This window comes from Xyrauchen texanus, chromosome 50 (genome assembly GCF_025860055.1).
Source record: "Xyrauchen texanus isolate HMW12.3.18 chromosome 50, RBS_HiC_50CHRs, whole genome shotgun sequence".
In the NCBI taxonomy this organism is placed as follows: Eukaryota; Metazoa; Chordata; class Actinopteri; order Cypriniformes; family Catostomidae; genus Xyrauchen; species Xyrauchen texanus.
The window spans coordinates 18490432-18516765 of NC_068325.1; the positions used below are offsets into that span (position 1 = coordinate 18490432).

General features: G+C 35.7%; 2 protein-coding genes across 4 annotated transcripts in view; one reads left to right on the forward strand and one right to left on the reverse strand.

Annotated features, from left to right (window-relative positions):
* Positions 1-18838, forward strand: part of LOC127641116 (transmembrane protein 163-like) — a 39514-nt gene extending 20676 nt beyond the window's left edge. The window contains exons 3-8 of the mRNA XM_052123891.1: positions 4190-4233; positions 4341-4432; positions 11144-11240; positions 15766-15877; positions 16547-16688; positions 18463-18838. Of these exons, the coding sequence (XP_051979851.1) occupies positions 4190-4233; positions 4341-4432; positions 11144-11240; positions 15766-15877; positions 16547-16688; positions 18463-18523 (548 nt within the window). The 3' untranslated portion in view covers positions 18524-18838. The remainder of the gene's footprint in view (positions 1-4189; positions 4234-4340; positions 4433-11143; positions 11241-15765; positions 15878-16546; positions 16689-18462) is intronic.
* A 119-nt stretch (positions 18839-18957) lies between these two features.
* Positions 18958-26334, reverse strand: part of LOC127641115 (alpha-1,6-mannosylglycoprotein 6-beta-N-acetylglucosaminyltransferase A-like) — a 64186-nt gene continuing 56809 nt past the window's right edge. For all 3 annotated transcript variants that reach the window (XM_052123888.1, XM_052123890.1, XM_052123889.1), the window contains exon 17: positions 18958-25027. In XM_052123888.1, coding sequence (XP_051979848.1) covers positions 24829-25027 — 199 coding nt within the window. In that variant the 3' untranslated portion in view covers positions 18958-24828. The remainder of the gene's footprint in view (positions 25028-26334) is intronic.

Sequence of the window (26334 nt, forward strand, 5' to 3'; positions counted from 1 at the left end):
AGCGACCAGTGAGCCAAATGTCTGAGACCGAATGCATAATAATAAAACTAAATTTTGGGTAGGCATGGCCCACCTTTGTCAATCGGCCTATGCAATTTACGGAAATGTAATCTGGGATATACACCATTCCAAATGAAGGACTAATCTAGGAACATGAAAATGTTGTGGTTCTTCAAAGAAAATCTTCCTTTACTCCTCGCCTCACGTAACTTTATCGGATGGTCTCAGAAATTTGGCCAGAATTGATTGGCCCTGTCTCCCTCAGCTGATTGCCAAGCCGTAACCCTGTGAGCTTGCTCGATTTCCATCTTATGACCTGCTATATCTAGCAGACTTGGAAAGAGCCCGTCCAAGAATTCCTCCATTTTCTGTCCATCCACTCCTTCCGTGACTCCCACGATACGGACGTTATTCTGCCGACTATGGTTTTCCATGTCCTCCTAGTTCTCCCAGACAAATACACCTTGGTCGCTAGTGGATTAGCTGATTATTCCCTCTCCGATGACTCCAGATAATCTATCCATTTCTTGACATCCTTCACTCTTGTGACCACATCAGTAAATTCCGCCTCCATGGCAGTGATTGATCAACGTATCACAGCAAGATCCTCCATGTCACCAACGACCTTTGTCGGCATTGCCGACATATTCAACTCTCTCGCCACATTTCCCGTAACTCTCCAACCAAATCGACCCTGGCCTGCTCAGGGGTGTCAGCTTGTGCACGTGTCTTTTAATGTCTCCAGAGCCCAGGATTTTGAATTCTTTGACATATTGTCCTCCTTGAACAGTTATGGAACGGAGTGTATCATATCTCACCGGTTAATTCCATTAAAAGGTATTAAAACTAGCAAAGTGCGCAGAGCTCGCGTCATATGACACCAGAGCAATCCATTCTTAATTGCAAAATGGGGGTACACTAGGGGAAGCCTACTCCTACTTCTACCCCTTCCACTTCTCTCACATTCCTCAAAGCATTAATGAGTGTAGAGCCATTCAATTGGGCTGTTCCATACTGGCCTGTTAGTATCTGTTGCACTGGTATTTCTGGACCACTGTTGCTCTCTTTAGTCTACCTTGCCTCCTATGGATCCTCATCTGTGTTTACACGGGTCTGAGCTCTAGGCTGTTGGGGTCACCCAGCTGCCTGCTCTAAGGCTGATTCCATCACTTCCGAATTGACCCCCGCAGTGGACCAATCTGCACCGGAAAGCAATGGTGGGTTAGGCTTTGGACATTTCGACTTACGAAATGGGCTGTTGTGGAATGGAACCCCTGGGCTGTTGTGGTTTTCTTGTCATCCTTGCTTGTATGTCTTGCCACAACATTTGAAATACCGGGCAATCTCAGCCAATTAATACCTGCACTGGCTGAGAGTCCACCACCCCTGCTCGGATCTCGCACTTTCCCCTAATGGTGATTAGTGTTTCTGTGGATGCGGGGTAGGTACATGTTTCTCGATGCATACACAAAACTGGTATTGGTCTTCCTAGTGAAACATGCATTTGGTTGACCAAGGACTTGTTGTCTAGGGTAATCATTCTTCTGGAGTTCAGTAATGCCTCTACCATGACACAGGACAGGTCATGTCTTGGAATGTTGAGCCCGCCCAATAAAGCAGCAAAAGTAACAAAAGGTTACTTTTCTGGCTGCTTGAAGATTCTGCAGTTGGCATAGGCTTGTCTGTCAGGTTGCATTGGCAAGTATTGTGACCTACTTCCCCACAAATAATAGGTTCTTGGTTTATACGGTGAGCTCTCAACTGGAGACTCTTGCTGTCTGGACCTTCCACTCTGTGGACTGGTCAACCTCTATGGAGGGGCTCTAGAGGACAACTTTTGCTGGGGCCAGGGACTGGCTTGGGACCGGTTGTTTTGCATGTCTGTAATGGCTTGATGTCTTGGGTAAGGCTCTCACAAACTTGTCTTGATATCTAGGGTAAGGCTCTTACACACTTGTCCATTGCAAAAGATTTAACTACCTCTGTTGCTGACCGCCTGTCAGGTTCTAACCATTTCTTAACCAGGCGCATTAATTTGTGCGTCTGTGCACATGTGGGTTGTTCACTCATGAAGTTCCATATGTGGAACCGATAGGCCCTTCTAAACACTGTGAGGCCACTCCTACTTAATATTTCTTTCTGTAGTGAATCATAATTGTTGTCCAATGCAGGGTCTAAGTCTAGGAAGGCTTGCTGCAACTCCCCAGATAAAAAAGGTGCTAATATCTTGGCCCGTTGATCTTTTGGCCATTTTTCCCTGGAAGCAGTGGTTTCAAATGCATGTAAGTAAGCTTCAACATCATCCTTCTCCACCATTTTATGAATTAAGTCACTAACTTGGACGCTGCTAGCATCTTGGGATTGTTTCATTTCCAGATTTCTTTAACATCAGTAGCCCTCTTTTGTTCTTCCAAAAGGGCTGCTTGGGTTTGTTTCTGTTACTCTCTACCATAGCTTTTAGTAATTCCTCCATTTTAAAATTGATTGGGGGTATACTTAACTTGGAAAACAGGTTTTCGAGGTCCTCCAAATCTCTATTGAACATCAGCAGTCATTTGTGTGCCTGCATTCTCCACCATATTTGGCATCAAGAGGGGTTGAGGATCTTTAACCATAGAACTGTCCAATAAAAATGGCTTCAAGCACACTTTCAAGAACGGTAGTTTGTTTTGATAATCCAACAGATGTCTCCAAATTACAAACTTAAATCTCTTCAGCTCGTAAACTCAAAATAAAAATTGTCTTCAGTTTACAACTTAACAAATGTTATGTGTCTGTGTCCACACACACACAGCTAGTCTTTACACCCACACACTCTCTTCTTTGTGTGCAGCCTCTCATCAGATCATGCTGCCACCCTCATTAGATGCAGCTGCTCTCCTTAGGTGGCAACCTGGTCTTTGTAGTCCTTAATGGGCAGCCATCCTGCCACTAGCCTCATTGCATGGTGACCTGGGAGCTGTAGTTCTAGCCAAGGCACCATCTTGCTCCAGGCATCTTAAAGCAATTTATCTCCTCTCAGCACATGCCCTCTCACAATGCCACACTGTACTATATAGTACCACACTGTACTACACTGCATTTTACTATACTGTTTTGTAACATACCATGCCATATTATATGTTATAGTTATCTTCCCTACTACTCTGTATTATCATATACTCTATTTTACACACCCTATTGTACTATACTATACCATATAGTGAGTATCCTAAATCCCAGCTGGGAGACCTCAACCCTACAAATACTGTACTATACTATACTATGCTTTACTGTTTTGTAACATACATACCAAATGATATGCTATAGTTCTGTTCCATATTTGACTGTTTTGTCATATACTCCATTTAACACACCCTATTGTACTATCCTATCCTATACTATATAGTGAGTATCCAAAATCCCAGCTGGGAGACCTCACCCTTACAAATACTGTACTGAACTGTACTATACTATGCTGTTTTGCAACATACAATATAGTATACACCATATTATATTGTATTATCATATACTCTATTTTACTACACACCATATTGTACTGTTCAGTACTATACTATATTATACTATGCTATACGATATGCTACTAAACAGTGCAGTATAGTATTGTTTGACTATGTACGGTACTTTTATTGTACTGTTCTTTATTATTCATCAATTATACATTACCAAAAGATGCAAAGACTGTCCTGAAATGTAGATTTACATTTCCCTGTGAAATTTGGCTGACCCTGTAGCGATGGGTGGAATGTCACAGATTGCTTGTTTAGTCTCAGGATGGAGGATTCAGGTGCATTAGAGGTCAATATAAGGTGGATCTCTAAAACTGGACACAAGCCACACTGCCATTTTGGTTGCTCAGATCAACACTAAGTGCTGACATCACAGTGTGAACAGAGGAAAAGTCAAACTCACATTTTCAGAGAAAGGGGTTGCATATACTGTATATTCTATATGGATATAAAGTACAGTACGGATATACGTTAATCAAAATCAGCGCTTACCTGAATGCTGGAGTGGATGGTGACTGTAAACAGTGACTGTGCAAAGTGGACTGTAATTAAAATTCTCATTAATTCATAACATTTCCATTGCTGGTACAACATTAGCAGTGCAGAAATGACACACTTCACCTTTTATCATTGAAATCAATTCTATTTTAACAGAACTGACTTTTTTCATTTTTTTCTAGCTGTTTCTATAATGCGGCATAGTGCATCAGCGTTTGGGTTCGCTGTAAGTATTCAATGCTGGCTTTGCGAAAACTTAATTGTCATTATTTAATAGTCTTCAACATTTTGATGTTTTGCTTGATCATTGTTTGTTTTTTCATTTGTTTGCAGTTTGACGCCACTCTTGACGTTCTGTCCTCCATGATTGTTCTCTGGCGATATAGTAACGCTGCGGCTGTCCATTCGGCTCACAGAGAATACATGTAAGTAAACGTGATCCTTTGGCAGAATGACTTGATTAAAGATAGAACAGCAAATAAACAGACTTCATTCAAAAGGCATGCCTGTGTGGAATGGGCCATAGTTTGCACCCAGTGGGGTTTCTGGTTGTTTCGGTAGCCTATTAGATGTTGTTTCTGGGTGATGAGAAGATGATCTTTCACGGATCCATGTTCCTTAGCTGTAGAAGAACATTTAACCTCAGTTAAAGCAAGTTACATTTCCTTAAAGACCACCTAGTTTTATTGATAGAAGCCAGGAAAGACAAGCTCTCTGGTCTCTTAAGATATGGCCTAACTCTGGGTCTTATGTTTAAAAAGCGCCCCTAGACAGACTCTCTATGTTTGCAGTGTCTCTTATCAGCTGAACGACAGAATAGAGACTGCAAAAGGGCAGGAAAGCTTTGTGAGCAAAGTGAAAGGGAGACAGAGGACAAAGAATGAGAAAGAATAGGAGAAGTGTTACTAAGTATACACAAACAGACACACATGTAATGAATCCATCCGTAATTGTGTAAAGCTGTGGGTTGCGGCCTCTGGAGGAATCCGCTGGGATGCGGATCACTGTGGAGACAGATAACATCATAAAGCAGGTTGTAAGGAGATGAAATATCTATTGTTTGAAATATAAAAAAGAGAGATCATTTTAGTCTGTGCTTGCTGAGATTGCTTGCAAAATGTTAAGTTGTCATTTTTATTTGTATAGCGCTTTTCACAACACATAATTTCAAAGCAGCTTTACAGGAAATCGTGCATTAACAAAAATAAAAAATTAAACTGTAATATCTATAATGTCTTATAGTGATCATTGTGTGGTTTGATTAAATATGATTTAAAATGTGTATACAAATAAATAATTAAATAATAACTGTATTTATAACCCAAGTGAGCAAGCTGAAGGCGATTGTGGCAAGGAACACAAAACTCCATAAGATGTTGGTTAATGGAGAAACCAGACTCACTGTGGGGGCCAGTTCCCCTCTGGCTAAACAGCATTAATACAATGCCAATATTAGTTATTTGTGTGCAGTGCAAGTCTTGGCACTGCACACAAATGTAAAAGCTAAAGTCTAGCATTTTAAAACTATAAATTAACTTAATTTAACTTAAGATTAATGACTAGGGTCTTTGAAGTCCATCCTGGATTAACTGCAGGATTTCACATTGTCCTTTGTTAGTTGGCTGATGAAGGCTTTTGTTGGCAATTAATTGATAGTCTATATATTCAATTTCAAGAGTGTAGTCCATCAATAGACAAAGGTGATGCAGGCAGAGATCAATGAGGTGCATCGCATTTCAACCTGCAGGTCATTTCGGTGAGGTCCATCCTAAATCCAATGTTCAGGCAGAGGCATATGAAGTATCTGATGTTTTACCGTTGGAGTTGGCATCAGTTCATCCTCTGAAGTCAAAAAACTGAAGTGATGTTTGGCTGGCACCGGCTGTAGTTTGTCGTCATCTCTCAGTGACATGTAGCAGTGGAGTCTGACACCAAGCTGGAGCTGGATCTGGCAGGCTTTGGTAATGAATCCCAAGGTTGAGACATGGAAACAAATAGAATAATATTAGCGTAGATGCAATTCAATTTTATGCAGAGTTATTGATCATGATGGATGTTTCTGGTTCAGACAGACCTAACTAAAGCAGCCTAATTGTTGATGGATAAATGAGGTGTATGTCTGGCTAAATAGATGAGTCTTTAGTCTAGACTTAAACTGAGTGAGTGTGTCTGAATCCCGAACAGAGTTAGGGAGACTATTCCTTAGTTTTGGAGCCAAGTATGAAAAGGATCTACCTCCTTTTGTGGATTTTGATATTCAAGGAACTATTAACAGGCCAGAATTTTGTGATCGTAATGAAAGTGATGGAATATAGCGTGGTAGAAGGTCACTTAAGTATTGTGGAGCTAGACCATTCAAAGATTTGTATGTATTTAACAGAATTTTAAAATGAATATGAAATTTAACAGGTAGCCAATGTAATGATGACAAAATTAGTCTAATATGATCATATTTCTTGGTTCTAATCAGCACTCTGGCAGCTGCATTTTGAACCAATTGAAGTTTATCTATTGATCTTGCTGGACATCCTCCCAGTAATGCATTACAATAATCTAGTCTTGCGGTCATGAACGCATTAATTAATCTTTCGGCATCAGCAACAGAGAGTATGTGCCATAATTTAGCAATATTTCTTAGGCGGAAGAATGCTGTTCTACAAACATTGGAAATTTGATTTTTAAAGGACAGATTGGTTTCAAAAATAACACCTAAGTTCTTCATTGTTGAAGATGATGTAACAGTACATCCATCGAGAGTCAAATTATATTTTAGCGGCTTATTTTTTAGAGGTTTTTGGCCCAATCATTAGTACCTCTGTTTTGTCAGAATTGAGTAGAAGGAAATTTCTGGCCATCCAATCTTTGATTTCATTTATACACTCTGCTAATTTGGAGAATTGTGAATTTTCATTGGGTTTAGAAGAAATATAAAGTTGAGGATCATCGGCATAACAGTGGAAACTTATTCCATGATTCCTGATAATATCTCCCAATTGAAGCATGTATAAGAAGAAAAGCAGAGACCCTAAAACTGATCCCTGTGGCACTCCATACTTTTGTTTGATTTGACAATTCCTCATTTACACATGCAATGTGGTAGCGGTCTGATAAATAGGACCTGAACCATGCTAATGCAAGTCCACTAATGCCAACATAATTCTCCAGCCTATTCAAGACAATGTCATGATCTATGGTGTTGAAAGCAGCACTAAGATCTAAAAGCACTAGAAGAGAAATGCAGCCGTGATCAGATGATAAGAGCAAGTCATTTGTAACTCTGATAAGTGCAATCCTTGTACTGTGATGAGGCCTAAACCCTGAGTGATATTGTTCATATATTCCATTCCAAATTAACATAGTTGGGAGGACAATACATTTTCTAGTATTTTCGACATAAATGGTAGATTTGATATATGTCTGTAATTAGCCAATTCTCAAGGATGAAGCTGTGGCTTCTTAATAAGAGGTTTGATAAATGGCATTTTAAAGTTTTTGAGATATATCCTAAGCATAGCGAGGATGATATTAAAAAGAGGTTCTGAGATTACTGGGAATACCTCTTTTAAGAGCTTAGTTGGTATTGGATCTAAAATACATGTTGTAGCTTTAGATTTTTTGCTAAGTTTTGTTATCTCTTCATGATCTATGACTGTGAAGGGCTGAAGTTCCTCGTGAGCAAAATTATGAGACACTGTTTTCTGAGGTGCTGTGACAGATGATTGCATAGTTCCAATTTTAGCCACAGTACTGAATAATCACCTATGATTGTTGTGGTTATTTTCTATGAGTTTGCTAAAATATGCTGACCTGACAGCTTTTAGTGCCTGTCTGTTGCTACAGACACTATCCTTCCCTGAACCGCAAAATTCCTCTAATTTTGTATTCTTCCACTTGCGCTCCATTTTCCGAGCTGCTGTCTTGAGAGCATGAGTGTGATCATTGCAGTGGTTAAATTGGCTTTTGTAGGGAGGGGGAGCCCTTATTTACTGTGAATGGTCATCATTCAAAATGACTTAGGGTTTTTACACCAAAGGGGCTCTTTTTCCAGTATTAATGTGTAAGGTAGGGATGAATAGTTATTCAAACAAAGACAAATACTTTACAATTCACTTATTTTATTATAATTTTTTATCGTGAATGTTAACAGGCAGGCAATGGATTTCACCCTCGTAAAATGTATGAAAGGAACATGTTTGAAAATATTGCAAGCCAGAGACGAATATGTAAATGTATTTTTTATTTGTACAATTTAGAAACGTTGAAGTCCCTTCGCACCTGTATGTAAATGTAACTCTTGCAGTAATTATTTATCATATTCATGCAGCCTGTGTTATTCTGTTGAGTGTTGAAAAACCATCGAGGAGAAACGCATCATGACAAGTTTTAGAAAGAAAAAAAAAAAAAGAGTAAACTCGTCCGCTTTGTGACAAACATTAGTCGTTCTATAAATTTTTTTTAATTATTATTCAAACTGAATAATAAATGAACAGGGAAGTAGAGTTGGCAAAATAAATGTATAATCTCCGCCTTTATTGAGTTTTGTAATGCCTGATAGAAAAGTATCTATCTTTGTACCGCAATACAATACTTTAGGCAATTGCAGAATAGTCCCATTAGTCACAGATACACTACAGAAAATTGAGTACACAACTATTTCTGGGCTTAAAAGATACAAAAACCAAATCAATGCAGAACATTGTATCTCAAAAGCAATACAATGTGGCCCCCCATGCGCTACTTAAAGCCCGATGTGGCCCCTTTACCAAAATAGTTTAAAATATTAATAATTACACACATCACCTTTACAAATTTGTTTCAGGATTTTACAGTACAAGTAACTGTTATATTTTGACAAAATATTTCAGTTTCGAATGAAATAATCTAAAGGTAAAATTTAAAAAAGGCACTATCAAGAGTGCTAGAGAAGATGGAATTTATATTTTCTATTATTTTATCAAGTTCTTCTAGAGTTTTTGGCTTACAGAGTATGTGAGACAATTCTGGAAGATTATTAGTAAAGCTATCTTTAGTGGTTGAAAGAGTAGTTCTACCTGAATGAGAGTGTGGTGTAGATTGAATGACATTAGCTGATCACAAAAAACAAGATACGAGGTAATGATCCGAGACGTCATCGCTGTACTGTAGAATTTCTGTAGTATCAACATCAACTCCATATGACAGAATTAAATACAGCGTATGATTATGGCGATGAGTTGGTCCTGTCACATTTTGTCTGACTCCAAGAGAGTTGAGAATATCAATAAATGCTGATTCCAATATGTCATTCTCATTATCTATATGAATGTTGAAGTGAACAACAGTTAAAACTCAATCTACATTAACTACTAGATCTGATTGCAAACAACTACATTTTGAACAGGTCGGTGGGGTTTTTCCATGGACTGGTTTTACAAGATAAATCTGGATTAAATTAACCTGCGTGTCTTGATTTAATATTAATTTGATCTCTCGAGACTGTATGTGACTATGTGTGTGTATGTGGGTTTGGTTTGATGAATTAATCACCAACCAAAACACAGACTTAGTGGATTGAACTCGATCCATCCCAGCTGTGTATGTGTGAAACAGACCAGAACTGCCATTTAACTTCACCAGATTTACCCAACAACCCTTCCTCAGAGTAACCAACTGCTGTATCCACCTTCTTTGTGAGTTAAAATAAAGCTAATCACCTTCTGTGCTACCAGAGAGTAATTGTACAGCAGATGCTCTTGACTGTTATCCAGACATAATTAGACAGCCACAGCCCTTCCTGCCTTCATTTATAAACAAATGTCTTGATGGTCCTATTAATGAGACATTAAAAAATAAATGATTTGGATCTGTATTTTATGATCTGTTACTGAGACAAACACAAGTGGGCAATAAAAATCAGCCAAAATTGTTTTTTATTTATTTATTTAAATGATTGATACAATACTATGTTTATGCATTGTTATTTATGCCATTATATTTATGCCAAGTTGTTTTTTTTATCTAGATGGTTGCAAATTTTCGTTTAATCGTTTAAAAGCAGCTTTACAGAAAATCATGCTGTGAGTCATCATTGTGTAATTGTAAATTGTGTATAAAAAATTATTCAGTAGTTAAATAATTATAGTGTTTATAACCCCAGTGAGCAAGCCGAAGGCGACTGTGGCAAGGAACACAAAACTCCATAAGTTTTTGGTTAATGGAGAAAAATAACCTTGGGAGAGGGTTCACAACAAGCCTTAAGAAGCACAACAATTCTTAACTATTACCAAAACACAGAATGAGACGTTTTTGTCTGCAAGTTCTTAATGTTATTTGAATTGGTGCTATTTTAGTGCATTTCTATCTTAATACTGTGGAAGGCTTTGTTTGAACATTTGTATTGTTACATATTGTTTTGCTTTCTATGCTAAGAAGGAAATTAAATTCATTTGACAGGAAAATAAGTATATTAAGAGTCAAATTTGAGCACTTTCTAAACCCTAAACCTAACCATCAGCAAATTAAAAATTTAACTCTAGAGCAAAAATGCAACCCTCGAACCACGCTCCCCTTTGATTATGTTAACACGATTACTTCCTGGTTACTACGGGACCAGAACCCAAGTCTCTGAGACTCAGTAGTAGTAGCTAGAGGGAAATGTGTTCACATTTGAACTGATGCAGAAAAGTCTGATAAGTACTTGTTAGTAATTTGGCTGAATGGGGTTGATTTCAGGGCACATGCACTTTCGTAAGCAACATGTCAATTTCCCATGTGATCATGTTGGTATGAATGGCCTTGAGAGAAACCATGGTTACATAGAAGGTTGAATAATTTACAATTATATGCAAACTATATATAAGTTACTTTACCTGTGACTCACCATTTACTCTGTTGTTTTCCATGGAACGTTCTTCAATTTTTAAAATCAAAAGTTGTATTTGTTTATGTTTGCTAATGAACATTAACTAACAATGAACAATTGTATTTTTATTAACTAACATTAACAAAGATTAATAAATGCTATAAAAAAATATATTGGTCATTGTTAGTTCATGATACCTAATGCAATAATTCATGTTAACAAATGGAACCTTATTGTAAAGTGTTACTAAGTAATTAAATATGTTGACGCCAACGTACCTGTGTGTGTTTTGCAGAGCTTGTGTGATCCTTGGGGTGCTGTTTATCCTGTCGTCCATCACTATCCTGGCGAAAGCCATTCACGATCTCGCCACAAAGCTGCTACCAGAAGTGGTAAGACAACACAAACAGTGTATACACAAACACGCAAGTGTACAATGGCCTGATTTGTTGACTGATTGATTGATGGTTCTATTATGGCCTCACGGAAAGTTTTATTATGATATCATAGAAAGTTAAGAAGGAACTTGTTAAAGAAGCACAACATGCTGAAAAACAAAAGTTGTGCCTCAACGGCATGTGTTGCCGTTCTTACCGCCTTATTCAATGTGCACAAGTGTTGTGAGCATGCATGTTTACATTTTGATGTCAAAAGCAGAGAATAACCCAATGATTTCAAATCTCAAGTAAATTATTTTTTATTGCATTGTCAGGTTTTTGGAATTAGCTGATTTTTAGCAGTTATCAGAGTATTGGTGTGCATGTAAACGCACTCACCGACTGGTGGGACTGACTGGCTGATTGATAGATTGATTGATTGATTGATTGATTGTTCGGTTGGTAGATGTTTTCAGCTGTTTATTAGTGTTGATATCTTCATTTTCAGAAGTCTTTGTGAGTGATTTTGGACACGGTGTACATTTGACTGATTTGTTGGCTGACGTGCTTTTGATTGATTGATTGATTGCTTGATTGATGTAAACTATTTTTTATTCTATTTTCCAATTGTCAGTTGACTAATTTCACTTTCTACAGTTTTGTGTTTATTTGCGGTAAGCTTTTATGCTCTCACATCTTATTTCCCTGTTGGCGTGCACAGCGCTGCCTTTTTTATTGACTATAAATTCCATTGAAGGGAGTCTTTTAGGTGAAGGACACCACACGCAAACACAACACATCTTTTCATGTTGAGTTCTCCCTCGGCTGGAACTAACGGCTTCTGCTAAATGCCACAAGTGTAAAGCTGAATGAACGTGGCAGAGATGAGGTGAGAAGCCACGGACGAGATTAGAATAGTCTGATAAGACTGTTGCCAGGCAACATCGAGAGGGGAAAAAGTTTTCTCATATCTCTGAATATTTATCCACCCATCTTCCGTGGAATGAAAGGAGACACCAAAAGCCTCAGTCTGAGACTGCAACTGTTATGCAATGAGTCCAAATACTCTTTATAATAAAGGTTCTTTAGTGGTTTCTTGTAGCACCTTGCTGCACTTGATAAAATCCATATTTTATCAAGAACCACATTTGCCTTATGGTGTTATTGAGTTAACTATTTCGATCTTTGGAGATTTGAGAAATTCCTAAATAAGAAATCAGATTCTATATGTTTTATTATGACCTCATAGGAACTTAGAAAGGGTCTATTATGACATCATATGAATTTAAAAAGGTTCTATTATAGCATCATACAAAATAAAAAATGTTTTATAATGACATCATAGGAACTTAAACATTTTTTATTATGACATCATATGAGTTATAGAAAGGTTCTATTATGAGACCATATGAGCTTAAAAAGGTTATATTTTGACATTTCTATCATTACATGATAGAATAATCTAATATTATGACATCATAGAATCTTAGCTTCTCCTGAGGTCTCATTGGAACTTAAAAGAATTCATGACATTACTGGAAATTTAAAAGGTTCTATAATGACGTCATAGGAACTCAGAAAGGTTCCATTATAATTATGACATAATATGAACTTACAAATGTTCTATTATGACATCATAGGGACGTACAAAGTTTCTTCTATGACATCATAGGAACTTAACATTGTTCTTTTATGACATCATCAGAGCTTGAAAAGGTTCGATTATGACATCATAGGAAATTAAAAAAAGTTTCTGTTATGGCATTAAAATAAGTCAAAAGTTTCTATTATGATATCATATGATCTTAAATGTTTGTATTATGACATCTTAGGGACTTAAAAAAGGTTATATTATGACTTCATCACAGCAACGTTTACACTTTAAAAGGTTCTAATATGTCATTATAGGAAGTTAAAAAACCCTTTGGAACTTTATTTTTAAGAGTAAAGAGAATTAGGGTAGAAAAGTGGTAAAGACGAAGAGGAGGAGATGGAGAGAGACAGAGCTGCTGTACTGATGTTTTAATCAGGACTCTGGATTCTCTCTGGAGGATTCTGTTCCTGTAAAGCTGGTGTAAAGCTGGTTTTGGTGCAAGTAAGCGCCGCCTAAAAATAGATCCGACATTTCTCTCTCCCTTCATCTGCTGCTGCTTTCACAAACACTTCCCCCTTCTTTCGCTCTCTCTCTCTCTCTCTCTCTCTCACTATCCCTCGTTCTGTGATGAAATGTTAATAGGCTGCTCTGAACAAGGTATTCGGGATGGGCCGTCCCCTCTGCAGTCTTGTGTGTGTTTGATTTTGAGAGCGACTGCCTGTTATTCAGGTCCTAAAAGACCAATACATCAATCTTTCTGCTGATTTCCTGTTGTACACAGTTGACCTTCTGATCTGAGCTATTTTCATTTCCAGCCCTGAACCAGATAAATAAAATAAATACAAAATCAGCCAAACATCTTTCAAGAGCTATCCTTAACACACCAAAACATCACATACTGTATAATATCATTATATCTCCAAATAGCACCATTAAAAGAACTTAACGGGATACCTGTGGGCGGGCAGACAGTGTCTATGATTAATTCGAGGGCACAAGGCTGTTTTTAACTCCTCGTGGAATGCAAGAGTTGTTTTACGCATCTTCATTTCTCAAATTGTTTTCGGCTTTTTTCATTTACCTGACAACTTCTCTAGTCAGAAGCTATCATAGTTTATTTTTGGAGAGAACAAATGATGCATTGACTGACCGCTTGAGTGTGTGTGTGTGTGTGTGTGTGTGTGTTGAACGTTATGTTTGATGGTAGGAACCTTGCAGAGTTGCATTTTTTCATGTCTGCAAGGCCAGCGTGCAATTTTAATGATTCTGCGATGCCTGAAAAGGCAGTTCACAACCTTTTCGGTGCTCTCACACTCTCTCACGTCTCTATCTCATACTGTACCTTCATCTTTTCATCCTCTCGTTTTCTCATTCACCTATGCACTGCTTATTTCCAATATGTATTCCTTCCTTTTTAAATATCTGTAGGTACTACTCAAACTCATATTCTGTATACTACCTACTATTTTTTTTAAAAGCACGAAGGCAGTATGCATTATGCAGTAAGCACAGTACAGTAAAGTACAGTACATCTAGCATCATTAAATTAGTATGCAGTATGTAGTAAGCAGTTCTTCAGCCACTTGCTTAATGATAAGTAACTTAGTAGTGAGGTAATGTAACAAGAATGAAGTATGGTACTGAGTGTTTATTAGTGCATATATTATTGTTTCACACACTATTTTTATTAGTATGCACTGCAGTACATAGTAAGCAGTTATTCAGGTACTTGCTTAATGAAAATTGACATAGTGATTTAACGTGACAACAACGTAGCATACTACAGTTTGAAATGTTTATTGGTTCATATTTTAAGCTGTTTTCCATTTTTGAGTGTTAAAACTAGTGCAGTATACAGTATATACTGTGCAGTATGCAGTAAGCAGTTCGTCAACCACTTGCTCCACAAAATGTAACATAGTGAGGTAACATGACAACAATGTAGCATACTTTATGAAATGTATATCAGAGCATATTTTATGCTGTTTAACATACAAGTTTTTTTTAAATTAGTATGCAGTAACCAGTTCTTTAGCCCATTGACAACAATGTAGCATAATGCTGTTGGAAATTGAAACATTGGTGCATATTTTATACGATATTACATGCTATTTTTGTTAATTAGTATGCAGTATAGAGTATATATTGTGCAGTATGCAGTAGACACTTTTTAGCATGCAGTGTGCATACTTCAGTATTATGCACTATTTCTTCACCCACTTGCTTAATGAAATGTAACATAGTGAGGTAACGTGATAACATAGCATACTGCTATTTCAGACATATACCATTGTATATTTTATACCATTTAAAAAAAATAGTATGCAGTGTGCATACTTCATATTATGCACTATTTCTTCACCCACTTGCTTAATGAAATGTAACATAGTGAGGTAACGTGATAACATAGCATACTGCTATTTCATACCATTTTTAAAAAAAAACATAGTATGCAGTGTGCATACTTCATATTATGCACTATTTCTTCAGCAACTTGCTTAATGAAAAGAAATTAAAAGTGAGGTAATGTAATAACAATGTGACACAACAATATACTAAACTTTTATCTTTGCATATTTAATACTGTTTCACATACAATTTTTTCAAATTAAAATGCAGAATACAGTAAATACTACACATATGCAGGAAGCAGGTCTTCAGCCACTTGCTTAATTAACTGTAATATAGCAAGTTAATGAGCCAACAATGTAGCACAGTCACCATTGCATATTTTGTACTTTTTCCAATACTATTTTTAAAAATAGTATGCAGTATACAGTACATAATGCAGTAAGCACTACGCAAGTATTCCATTCCTAACACAGCCCATAAATATTTCTTGGTCTGTTCCTCAAACTATCTCCAGTACAGTACATCTATCAGGATTATAAATAGCTTTTGAATAAAATATTGCCTTATGATTTAATCATTTCTCCATCTCTCCAGGATGATTTCCTGTACAGCGTGTCTGTGATCAGTGGGGTGGTGTGCACGATTCTGTCCGTCTGTAAGTTCATGCTGGGGAAAGTCCTCACCAGCAGGGTGCTCATTACTGATGGTACGTTTCCCCAGAAACACACTAGGTTACCGTGGTGATGGCCAGCCTGCTTTATTATTCACAGTGTCTTAGCAATGTGTCTGGTCTTATTTTACCTTAGCTCCTCCCTTTTTAACTTCTGGAAAGCTGGAAGGAGACTTTTACACGTGCAACAAAAGCAGATTTGTCACATGAGATAAATTACTTTAAGCCTTTAAAATTGATGCAATGAAGTATGCGGTCTTCATAAGAAAATCCCAAGCAATATTTGTGACTTAAGTGTTCAAATACCTTTTGGAGCCACTTTATGAGTTAGATCACCCAGCACAGCATAAATACCTGTCAAACACACTCAACCTGACAGGACTCATTACCGTCAACCAGCGGCTTATCCTTGCACACTATCTTCCCCAACAGGACAGACACACACACACCCATCATGCAAACACAGAATTGCATGTGAGCTGAACCAGAGGCCTTTTGACAGTGTAGTGTGAAATTCACCAGATGTCCAAACTTATATGCCCAAAACTGCTTTTGCACTACCAAGTAATCACACAATTACTGTTAGAAACAGCTTAGAAAAGCCCTGAGGACATCTATTAAGTTACCTTGATTTGAGCATTAAAATATGTCAACTGCAACAATTATTATACTGATGTTGTTTATGTATCCGTTGCTTGTTTGCAGGCTTTAACTCTTTGGTTGGAGGCGTGATGGGTTTTTCGATCTTAATCAGCGCTGAGGTGTTTAAACATGAACCTAAGGTCTGGTACCTGGACGGGACCATCGGTGTTCTGATTGGACTTGTCATCCTCGGCTACGGAGTCAAGTAAGAGTGCACATCAAGGGATCAAAGCCTGTCTTATGGGTTAGGGTCCGAGTTCACACTAATCCATTCTTGTTTAAAAAAGCATTCATTTTGCTCTAACACCTCTCATCCACACTACAGCGGCATTTTCCTTAACTGAAAATGGAGACTTTTGAAAACGCTCCCAATAACCACATACTGGAACATGGCGCACCTGCGCAAGACACTATGCAATTAAAAATGACATACACCAATGTCTTGGAAAGTACCATGTTTGCTCTCGGTTTCAACTATACACAAGGTAGTTTAATGTGGGCTTTAAAAAAACAAGTCTTTTAATAATGCATGTTTACATTAGAGGGATATTAGGCGTGACTATTTGTCTTCGGTGCAACAGTTAATTCATACTTGAGGGATTAACAAACAACTTTGCTAGTGACACTAATGGTGTACTGTGTTTCTGAATAAATGGCACATGATATTGACTTACATAATCACTAAGTAATTACAATATTTACTGCGTAGAGACTGTAAGTAGTGTTGAACTTATTGTAAAGGAAATTTAGACCTAACAAGGACACACATATACACCCACCAAACTGGATGCAAAGCTTGAACATAGCATCATATGGAACATTTCCCACGCATAAACCCAAGTGTTACTGACTCGTTGCCCTGTGTTGACTATAGGTTTCAATGTACATCTATAGGCTGGAAAATTCCATCTGCTGTGTCCCATTTTCCCAAGTGAACACTGTGTCTTGGGAAGACACAGTGTTCCATTAACTGGAGGTCATTTTGATTTAAGTAACAGGACTTGTTCTTGAAAGGTTGTGAAGTAAATAAAAAAAATATATATATATATTATTAACTAGCCACCCACAATCCAGTTTAACATACAGTTTTCTTAAGAATCACAAAGTGAAATATGATTTCTGAAAGTTATCAAATGCAAATGTCTCTTTTATGCTCCGATAACTTCTGCTGTAAGCCCCAAGTAGCCTGTTTTCTAAAAAATGGGCCAATGTTTACTTGTCTGTAAGCTTGCTTGGCTGAATAATCCAATGGTATATTTTAGATGTCCAGAAACAAATATTCCATACAGTAGGAAAAGCATGCCAAACAAATCATCAGAAAATATGTTTTCAACCGTTGATGATGAAATATTATATATCATCGCAAAGGGGAGGATCTCAGCTTTCTAATGACACTTAGATTAAGCTTTTAGTCCACTCAGAGGCCGAGATATTCATTGAAACAATGAGGGTGGTGCTTGAACTGAAAATTAGACTGAATGTCTATGGACGAGCTCATCTTTGAGAGCTAAAATGCGTAAAAGCGCCACTTACATTTCAGATCTGTATATTGTGAAGGAAAGAGATAGATATATTTTTCTTTCTAGTTTTTACTGCCATCTAGTGGAACAAAATTAGACTTTTCAAAGTGAGGCAGCGTGAACAGAACCAGAATTACACGTTTAGAAAGAAAGAAACAACTCATAAGACTATAAACACAAGAGTCTTTTTTATTTGGGAGGTTCTCTGAAAAATGAGATCAATTTATTGCAACTAGTCCACAGTATGTGTCAAAGGTGAGCTTTTAAATTTGAGTGTTGCACCAGTGTATAAGGGGTTAAAGTTAATTTTTGCCACTTTTATTTAAAGTTACAGTAGTATAAGAACACCAAATGGCTGTGAAATGCTCTGAATTATGCATTTTGTCTGCACTGATATAAAAATGATTGAACTGAAATTACCTTTTCAAACAAACACTTTCTTTCACTCTTCTTTATCAGGTTGTTAGTTGACATGGTCCCCCGCCTCAGGCAGACGAGGCATTACGAGCGTTTTGAGTAGGATACCTTCAGGAGATGTCACCATGGACAACCCAAATCAACTTGGCTCACACAAACACTCTTCTTGAGGCTCTACCGAATGGAAAACACACACACACACACACACACACACACGTTTCTCCTTGCCTCAAGGAAAACAAAACCACAAACTCCTCTTGTAAATATGGAAATTAGGGAAAAACTGAGAATGAAATATATAAAACATGTTTTATTGAGTTATTCAAGCTCTCTCCAAGTGAAATGACACATCTGAGAATATGGCAGCCATTTTCTGGCTTGTTTTGCTGTCACTTGTTTGGAACAAGAATAAGAGAGCGTAACTATATTATTCAATGTTTAAAAACCAGATCATTTATATATTACAATTTCGTGTCTGTATGGGTTTATCTGGAAATCTTGACAAAGATTGTCTTTTTTGTCTGTTTAATTGTGTAGTTTTTTTTTTTTTTACATTTGTATTTATTTTGACTCGTATGGAGATAAAACAGTATCAAAACATCTCACAAATGCACTCGACAATCCTAAAGTGCACACAGCATAAATAAAGAGCAGAGCCACACACTCGTATGGCAATCTACAAATACACGTAACAGATTCACACACACGCACAGCAATCCAAAAACACACGCAACAGTCAAGGCCATGGAACAAGAGTCTCAAAGCTATCCACAAATGCAAAAGCACATTCACGGACACCTTCTGTTGTGTGAATTTTGAATTAAGCATTATGAGTGGATCTGTTGCGTGCATTTGTGGATTGAGCGCACATGTTGATTTGTTGCATGCATTTGTGGATTGACTTGTGTGCATATGTATGGATCTGTTACATGCATTTGTAGATTTCCATGTGTGTGTTTGGATCTGTTGCATGCATTTATAAATTTTCGTGTATTTGTGAGATGTTTTGATACTGTTTTACCTCCATATACCCATACCTCTTTGGCGATCTGCTAAATGTTTGCGAATTAATTTTTTCTCCCAAATTGGAATGTCCAAATCCCACTACTTAGTAGGTCCTCGTGGTGGCGCGGTTACTCACCTCAATCCGGGTGGTGGAGGACATGTCTCAGTTGCGTCCTCTTCTGAGACCGTCAATCTGCGCATCTTAAAACGTGACTCGTTGTGCATGACACCGCGGAGACTCACAGCATGTGGAGGCTCATGCTACTCTCCACGATCCACACACAACTCACCACATGCCCCATTGAGAGCGAGAACCACCTATCCCGACCATGAGAAGGTTACCCCATGTGACTCTACCCTCCCTAGCAACCGGGCCAATTTGGTTGCTTAGGAGACCTGGATTCGAACTCGCAACTGCAGGGGTGGTAGTCAGCGTCAATACTCACTGAACTACCCATGCCCATATTTTTTGGGTTAATTAGAATAAATATTAAATGATTAACTGTGATGAAGGTACTGGTATACATAAACAAAATTGATGCCATAAGAGGTGCAGTAATATGTGAAAAAGTTTTTTATTCATTTGGTTTTTCCTTGTCAAGCTGTGCCATGTCATTTGAAGTATATAATTTGACACTTTCATATCAATTTTATTACATGTTAATTCTCTTGTAACATACTCGCTCAAAACATTATAGCAATTTATAAAGTAAGATAATTAGAAAATGTGCAGTTTTTCAAATGCTCTTATTGGTTCGTCATATCTAACTAACGTAATAACAATATATTGTAGTATAGTAATAATTTCGTCTTTCGCACTTCGTTGCAACAGTATTGTAAAATTAGCTTCAGCTTGATACAGCCTTGCGTACTGCTTTTGTAAAAACTTGTAGTTAAATATTAGGTGGCACACAGTTGCATTTAACGTTACTTGTGCAGTAACACAGCCTTAAAACTTGACCCTTCATGATGTGAAGTTATATGTTCTTGAGTATTACATAGACTGTTGCCATGAAATTTGGCTATTGACATGTATATTTGGGAAAAGCCAAGTTTCCAAGCATTTTATGTAGCAAATATATCATAGCTCCGTGGAGCAGATGAGTGTAACTGTGATGTTACAGTAAGATCACGTATGTGCTGTCCAGTGGCAGTTCTTAGTTAGGTGAAAAGCACATTTATGCTTTAACGTTTGTGCTTTTGGAGATCTTTATGACATATGCCGTTTTCTTTTTCAGGTGTGCAGTATTTCATGAGGTGGTTGGATTTACTGTTCGGTTCTTTATTAGCATGTTAAATACCTTGATCCTTTGTCAGAGGTATTAGGCACAAGCACACACCCCTGCTAATGGGACTTTTTTCAATTGCACAGTTTGTCAAACCACATATAGATGTGTGATTAGGACTTCAATGGGAGGCTCCCAAAAAGGACGGGATTTGGACCATTATTTGATTACAAATGCTGACGAAGAGGCGATGTCAATCCACGTTGAACCGCCGTGGAATCCGAATGTGATAAATGAATGTATATGGAGTACACGTGTATATTCACATAGCAATTGTCTGTTGTCACAGAAAAAAGTTTATTTGAAAAATAAAGATATATCCTACTGATTCCTCAAAATCAATGAAAACAACAAAACAACAAAAAACTGATTTTGTCTATTTATTTGTTTCGTCAAGATTTCCTTTCTTTGTGGATGTTTTAAAATGATCTGACGTAACCTATGAAAAGATTTCCACCCCCCAAAACAAAACAAAAAACCCAAATAAAAATTTAAACGAAACCCAAAACAAACAAACTCATATTTTTTAAAACAAAACACAAAACAAACTAATAAAATAGAAATTAAACAAAACACACAAAAAAAACGCAAAACAAATAAATAAAATAAACAAACTAATAAAAACAAAAACAAAACATAGCAAAAAAGAAACCAAAACAAAAACAAACACAAACATCAAATGCAAAGCAAAAAAAATTGAAATTAAACAAATAAAATCCACACAGAAAAAAAACTAAAAATAAAACAAAATCAAATAAAAACAAAGCAAAGAAAATAAACTAAAGAAACTAAACAAAACAATAAAAAAATAAAAAACAATGCAAAGCAAATAAAATAAAACAAATTCAAATATAAGAAAAACTAAACAAAAAACAAACAAATCAAATAATAATAATAAAAAAACATCAGTTTGAATAGTTGACAAATTACATGGGAAATTAATTCGGTTAAAACAAAAGCGACAATAAAAACATAGTAAACCTGAACATCAGAAAACAAATTAAAAAGTGGAAAGCGATGTAATTATGTATCAATTGTAATTAGTTTGTTTTCTTCCAATCTCTGACTGCAGAACATTAGTTACTACACTGTAAAAAATGTCCGTAATTTTAACGGTAAAAGACTATTTAAATTGGTAAATTGGAAATTACCTTAAAATATACGGCAAAAATATAGAATATATTAAAAGACAATACATGTAATTTTACAGTACAATTTTGTAAAAATGTAATAAAAAAAAAAATAATTTAAATGTCATTTAAAAAAACAAAAAGTATGATTTCACCATATAATTAACAGTAAAACTTTATATTATGTTTAACAAGAGAGTACATGTACTTCTTATGATAAATTATTGTTAAAATTATTGTTAAAATTATGGTAAAAAACAATAATAATAAATAAATCAGGCGTTCCCAGAATTCCCTGCGTTACCATCACATTTCATTATATTTTATGGGAATAGTAGTTTCTTATTTTTAATATCATTATCTACATTGAGGTGCTGTTTGCTGGTCATTGCTCTCGGAAGAGCCAGTTTTGATGAACTTCATGTTATTATGTGCATTTCTGTAAATACTACAGTGAACAACAACACATTAAAGTGAAAAGCACATTTTTACAGTTTCAGAAGGTTGAAGTATTACGTTGAAATAATTGAATAATATAAACGGTAATGCACCGTAAAATATACAGGCATCAATATTGCATCCCATAAAGCCTGAAGCGTGGTTACTGTATTTTTACAGTGAATTTCTGTCAATCACAGCAGCAAGTTTTTTACCGTAAATTTAACAGGATTTTTTTCACAGTGTAGGTAAGAATTACTAACCACAATTTCTATTAAACTAATCTAATCTGTTCATTTAAACTCACGAAACATTTGTAAATGCAAAACCACAATGATAGATGTCTCAGTTTGCCGTACACAAACACTTTCAAAACGGTGTTAATCCTACTGTAAAACCGTGAACCAAATTTAATGACGCAATTGCTTTATTGTGATTGTGTGTTGACAAACAACGAACATTTGGCAAAACTATTTTACGCTATACGCCGACAACTTTAGCCGTACTTTAAACTGTTAAACTACAGTTTCGGCTTTTAGCTAGCTAGCATTCCACCTTCAATATTTTCGATTTCGGAAAAGAAAAAAACGTAAAAGTTAATTCTAATAACCATCAGAAGGCACATCATGAAACAAGACTTAAAACAATAGCTTGGCTGAAGACCATCATTTTACGTACAAACGTAGAGATCTTATCAAGAGCAGAAACCCAAACTTAAAACTATCGTATAAGTTAAGAGTGCAAAACTAGAAGAGACCCTAAATCTGTATTTACAAATGTGCAAATGTTTACAGAAATCATACACTGGATAAAAACATCAAATGAGGTTCTTGCTGGCTTTTCAAATTCAAAAATTAAAATTGCGTTCGCAATGTTTGTCCAGAGTATCGACAACAACGGAAACGCATATGTTGTGTTTATATAATTTGACATTTCAAGTGTTCAACGAATTGCGCAACGCTAGTTACGTTTAATAGTTCAATTTTTAAAAATGGATCTAAATGACTCTTTTTATTTGCCTTTTGTACAGGCAATACTCTGGACAAACATATGCGATTAAACGCACTTAAATTAGTCCGATACATAATATTTACCTCTATAAATGTATTTTCTCTAATATAAATAAAGTCAAATCAACAGGCATAAAGATCTCTATACAAAATAAATTAAAAAAACAAACTTTTTTACAATGCCGTAATAACTGGTGTCAAATCTTTAGTAAATTCACTATAGTGCATTTTCAGTCTAAAACACAAATGATTCTAATACTAATAATTGTTGTCTTTACTTGAATATTAGGCAGGCTAATTCAAGAATACAGGCCCTCCGGCACCACTAAAACCTCAAGGCCAATCTGTGTTTTTAACACAAAATAAAAACAAATCTGTCTTTTAGCATTAGTTATGTACACATCTGTTTTTATACACATGTTACAGAAACATAAGTGATAGTTTGTGCATCAAGTTGACGAAAATTCTTATCTGCAACCTAGAACGTCCAAAATCCGTACAATAGCGCTAACGCTTTTTTAGCCATTTATCTCAATGACAAAAAGTGGACGATTTACTTAACGAACACTACTTGTTACGTCATGGTTAGTTTGCTAAATTGGTTAGTGTTTGATGATACTGGCTGGTTTGTGATTATTTTTATTTACCCGGCAGTTCACTGAAAATGACCAGTGTGAAATGTGCCGTGTTTATTTTAATAATTGGCAGATCTTTAGTACAAACACATGCACGCAAGCCTAGAAGTCGTGTGTGTGTGTGTGTGTGTGTGTGTGTCTAAATCAACTTCGCTTCACTGGAAATAAACTACCATGCAGAATAAAGCAGACGTTAACATTTATCATTTACACGTAACGCATCGTTTCTGAGAGCCAGAACGCGGAAATTTCCGTTACAGTGTAAAACCAAGGAAGCTTGTTCAAAGTCGTTTCCCTACGACTCTAAAAATCGCAGATACACTCACACGCACGAGGTCTTCAGAACGGTAGAACCAAAGATGCTTTTTAGAGTCAGTCGTAAAGTCCAATGTAGAAAGTCATCTTCAGAAAGGGAAGAAACGAAATCCGGGGTAACAAGTTTCATTACAGTGTTTCCTCCAGGCCTGCAGGGGGCAGTGTAGAGTTCTGATTCCCTGCTCGCCGCTTCAAGTATGCCAGGCTGAAACTAGTCTGCACTAAATAAATCCAGCAAAAATACGTCACACTTTATTTTACAGTGTCAGAGTTACACATCTGACATGTTGTTAACTAGAATCATTTGTGTATTTACAAGCAGCTGCAAAAATAGTTACTAAGTAAGTACTTCGTAGTTTGTTGGTATTACTCCATACTTATGTAAATGAACACTATAAAATAAAGTGTTTCCAAATCTTTTCTTCTTCCTTCGTTTAATTTCGGTAAGATCCATTATTCTTATCGGAGAGCTGCCACGCCAGCGGTTAAGTTCAAACCGTCTCAAGTGGTCCAGAACGGCGAGTATCCGTATCGTACACCGTCCGGTTTGTCGTGCGGGGATTCCAGAGTGCGTGTGGGCATTTGTGTGTTATAAGCAGTCTTTGCACAGCGCCACCTGGCCCTTCATGTAGTCTCTGCAGGGGCAGATGCGTGTGAGGGAGTGGTGAGCCCCGGCGCAGCTGAACAGCAGCAAGTCGGATTGGAATACGCAGTGCTGCTCTGATTCGCTGAACGCAGGGACGATGATATCGCCGGCGGAGTCCACTGTCTTACACTCCATGCCATACCTGCCATGAAAACATCAGAGAGAGTTAATAAACAGGAAGAACAACACTAGCAAATGTGTAATTGCACATTTAGAGAACACTAGCAAAAACAGTGCAAAATGAACAACGTATAACCATGTTCTTTACTATTATTATGGTAATAGCGCTGTATTTTTTGAAAAATATATATATTATAAATGTAAATATATTAATTTATCATACATAAATAATAAATATTATATAATAGTAATAAGAGAAAAAATTATTATAAAATGATATAATTAATAAAAGATAATTATATTATGTTTTTATCTAATAATATATCATTTTATTATTAATTACATAATTATAATAACAAGAAAAAATTAATATAAGAAATATAAAAATCTTAATTCATAAAATCAACATTAACATTTTATATATATATATATATATATATATATATATATATATATATATATATATATATATATATATATATATATATATATTAAATATTAAATCTAATATAATAGTATTAATTAAAATAAGATAACATAATTATTATATAATGACATAATTGAAATAAGATCATCATAATTACATGATATTTTTATTTAATATATTACTTTATGATTAATTATATGATTAAAATAATAAGAAAAAATAAATCAATATTAATTATTATTCAGAATTCATAAAATCAGCATTAACATTTTATATATATATACATACTATATATACACACACACACACATAATAGTAAATATAATAGAATAGAATTAAAATAATAAGATAAACATATTATATAATTACATAATCAAATTAAGATCATTATACTATATTTGTATTTAATATAATATTATTTTATTTCATGATTAATTACATAATTAAAATAATAAGAAAGAAAACACCATGAAATACCATGTCATTCTTTGAAATGCATTGAATTACACATAAAGTCCCGTAGTATTATTACTGTATATCAATGCTGTACCATGGAAGGTATTAAAAATGAAAACAATTTGTTCTAAAACAAATATAATCAAGTGCAATGTTTAAAAAAATGTATGGATAAAAAAAGTATAAAATTAAAAACCAATATTAATAATATAATTAACATCATATTATATATAAAACATAATTATAATAAACTACATTATATAATTAATATTAAATGTAATATAATACTATTAATTAAAATAATAAGAGGAAAAATGTATTAAAATAACTATTGTATAATTATAGAATTAAAATAAAAGAATTATAAGTAAATAATATTTTCATCTAAAATAAATATATTATTCATTATATAATTAAAATAATAAGATAAAATAAAACAAAAACAT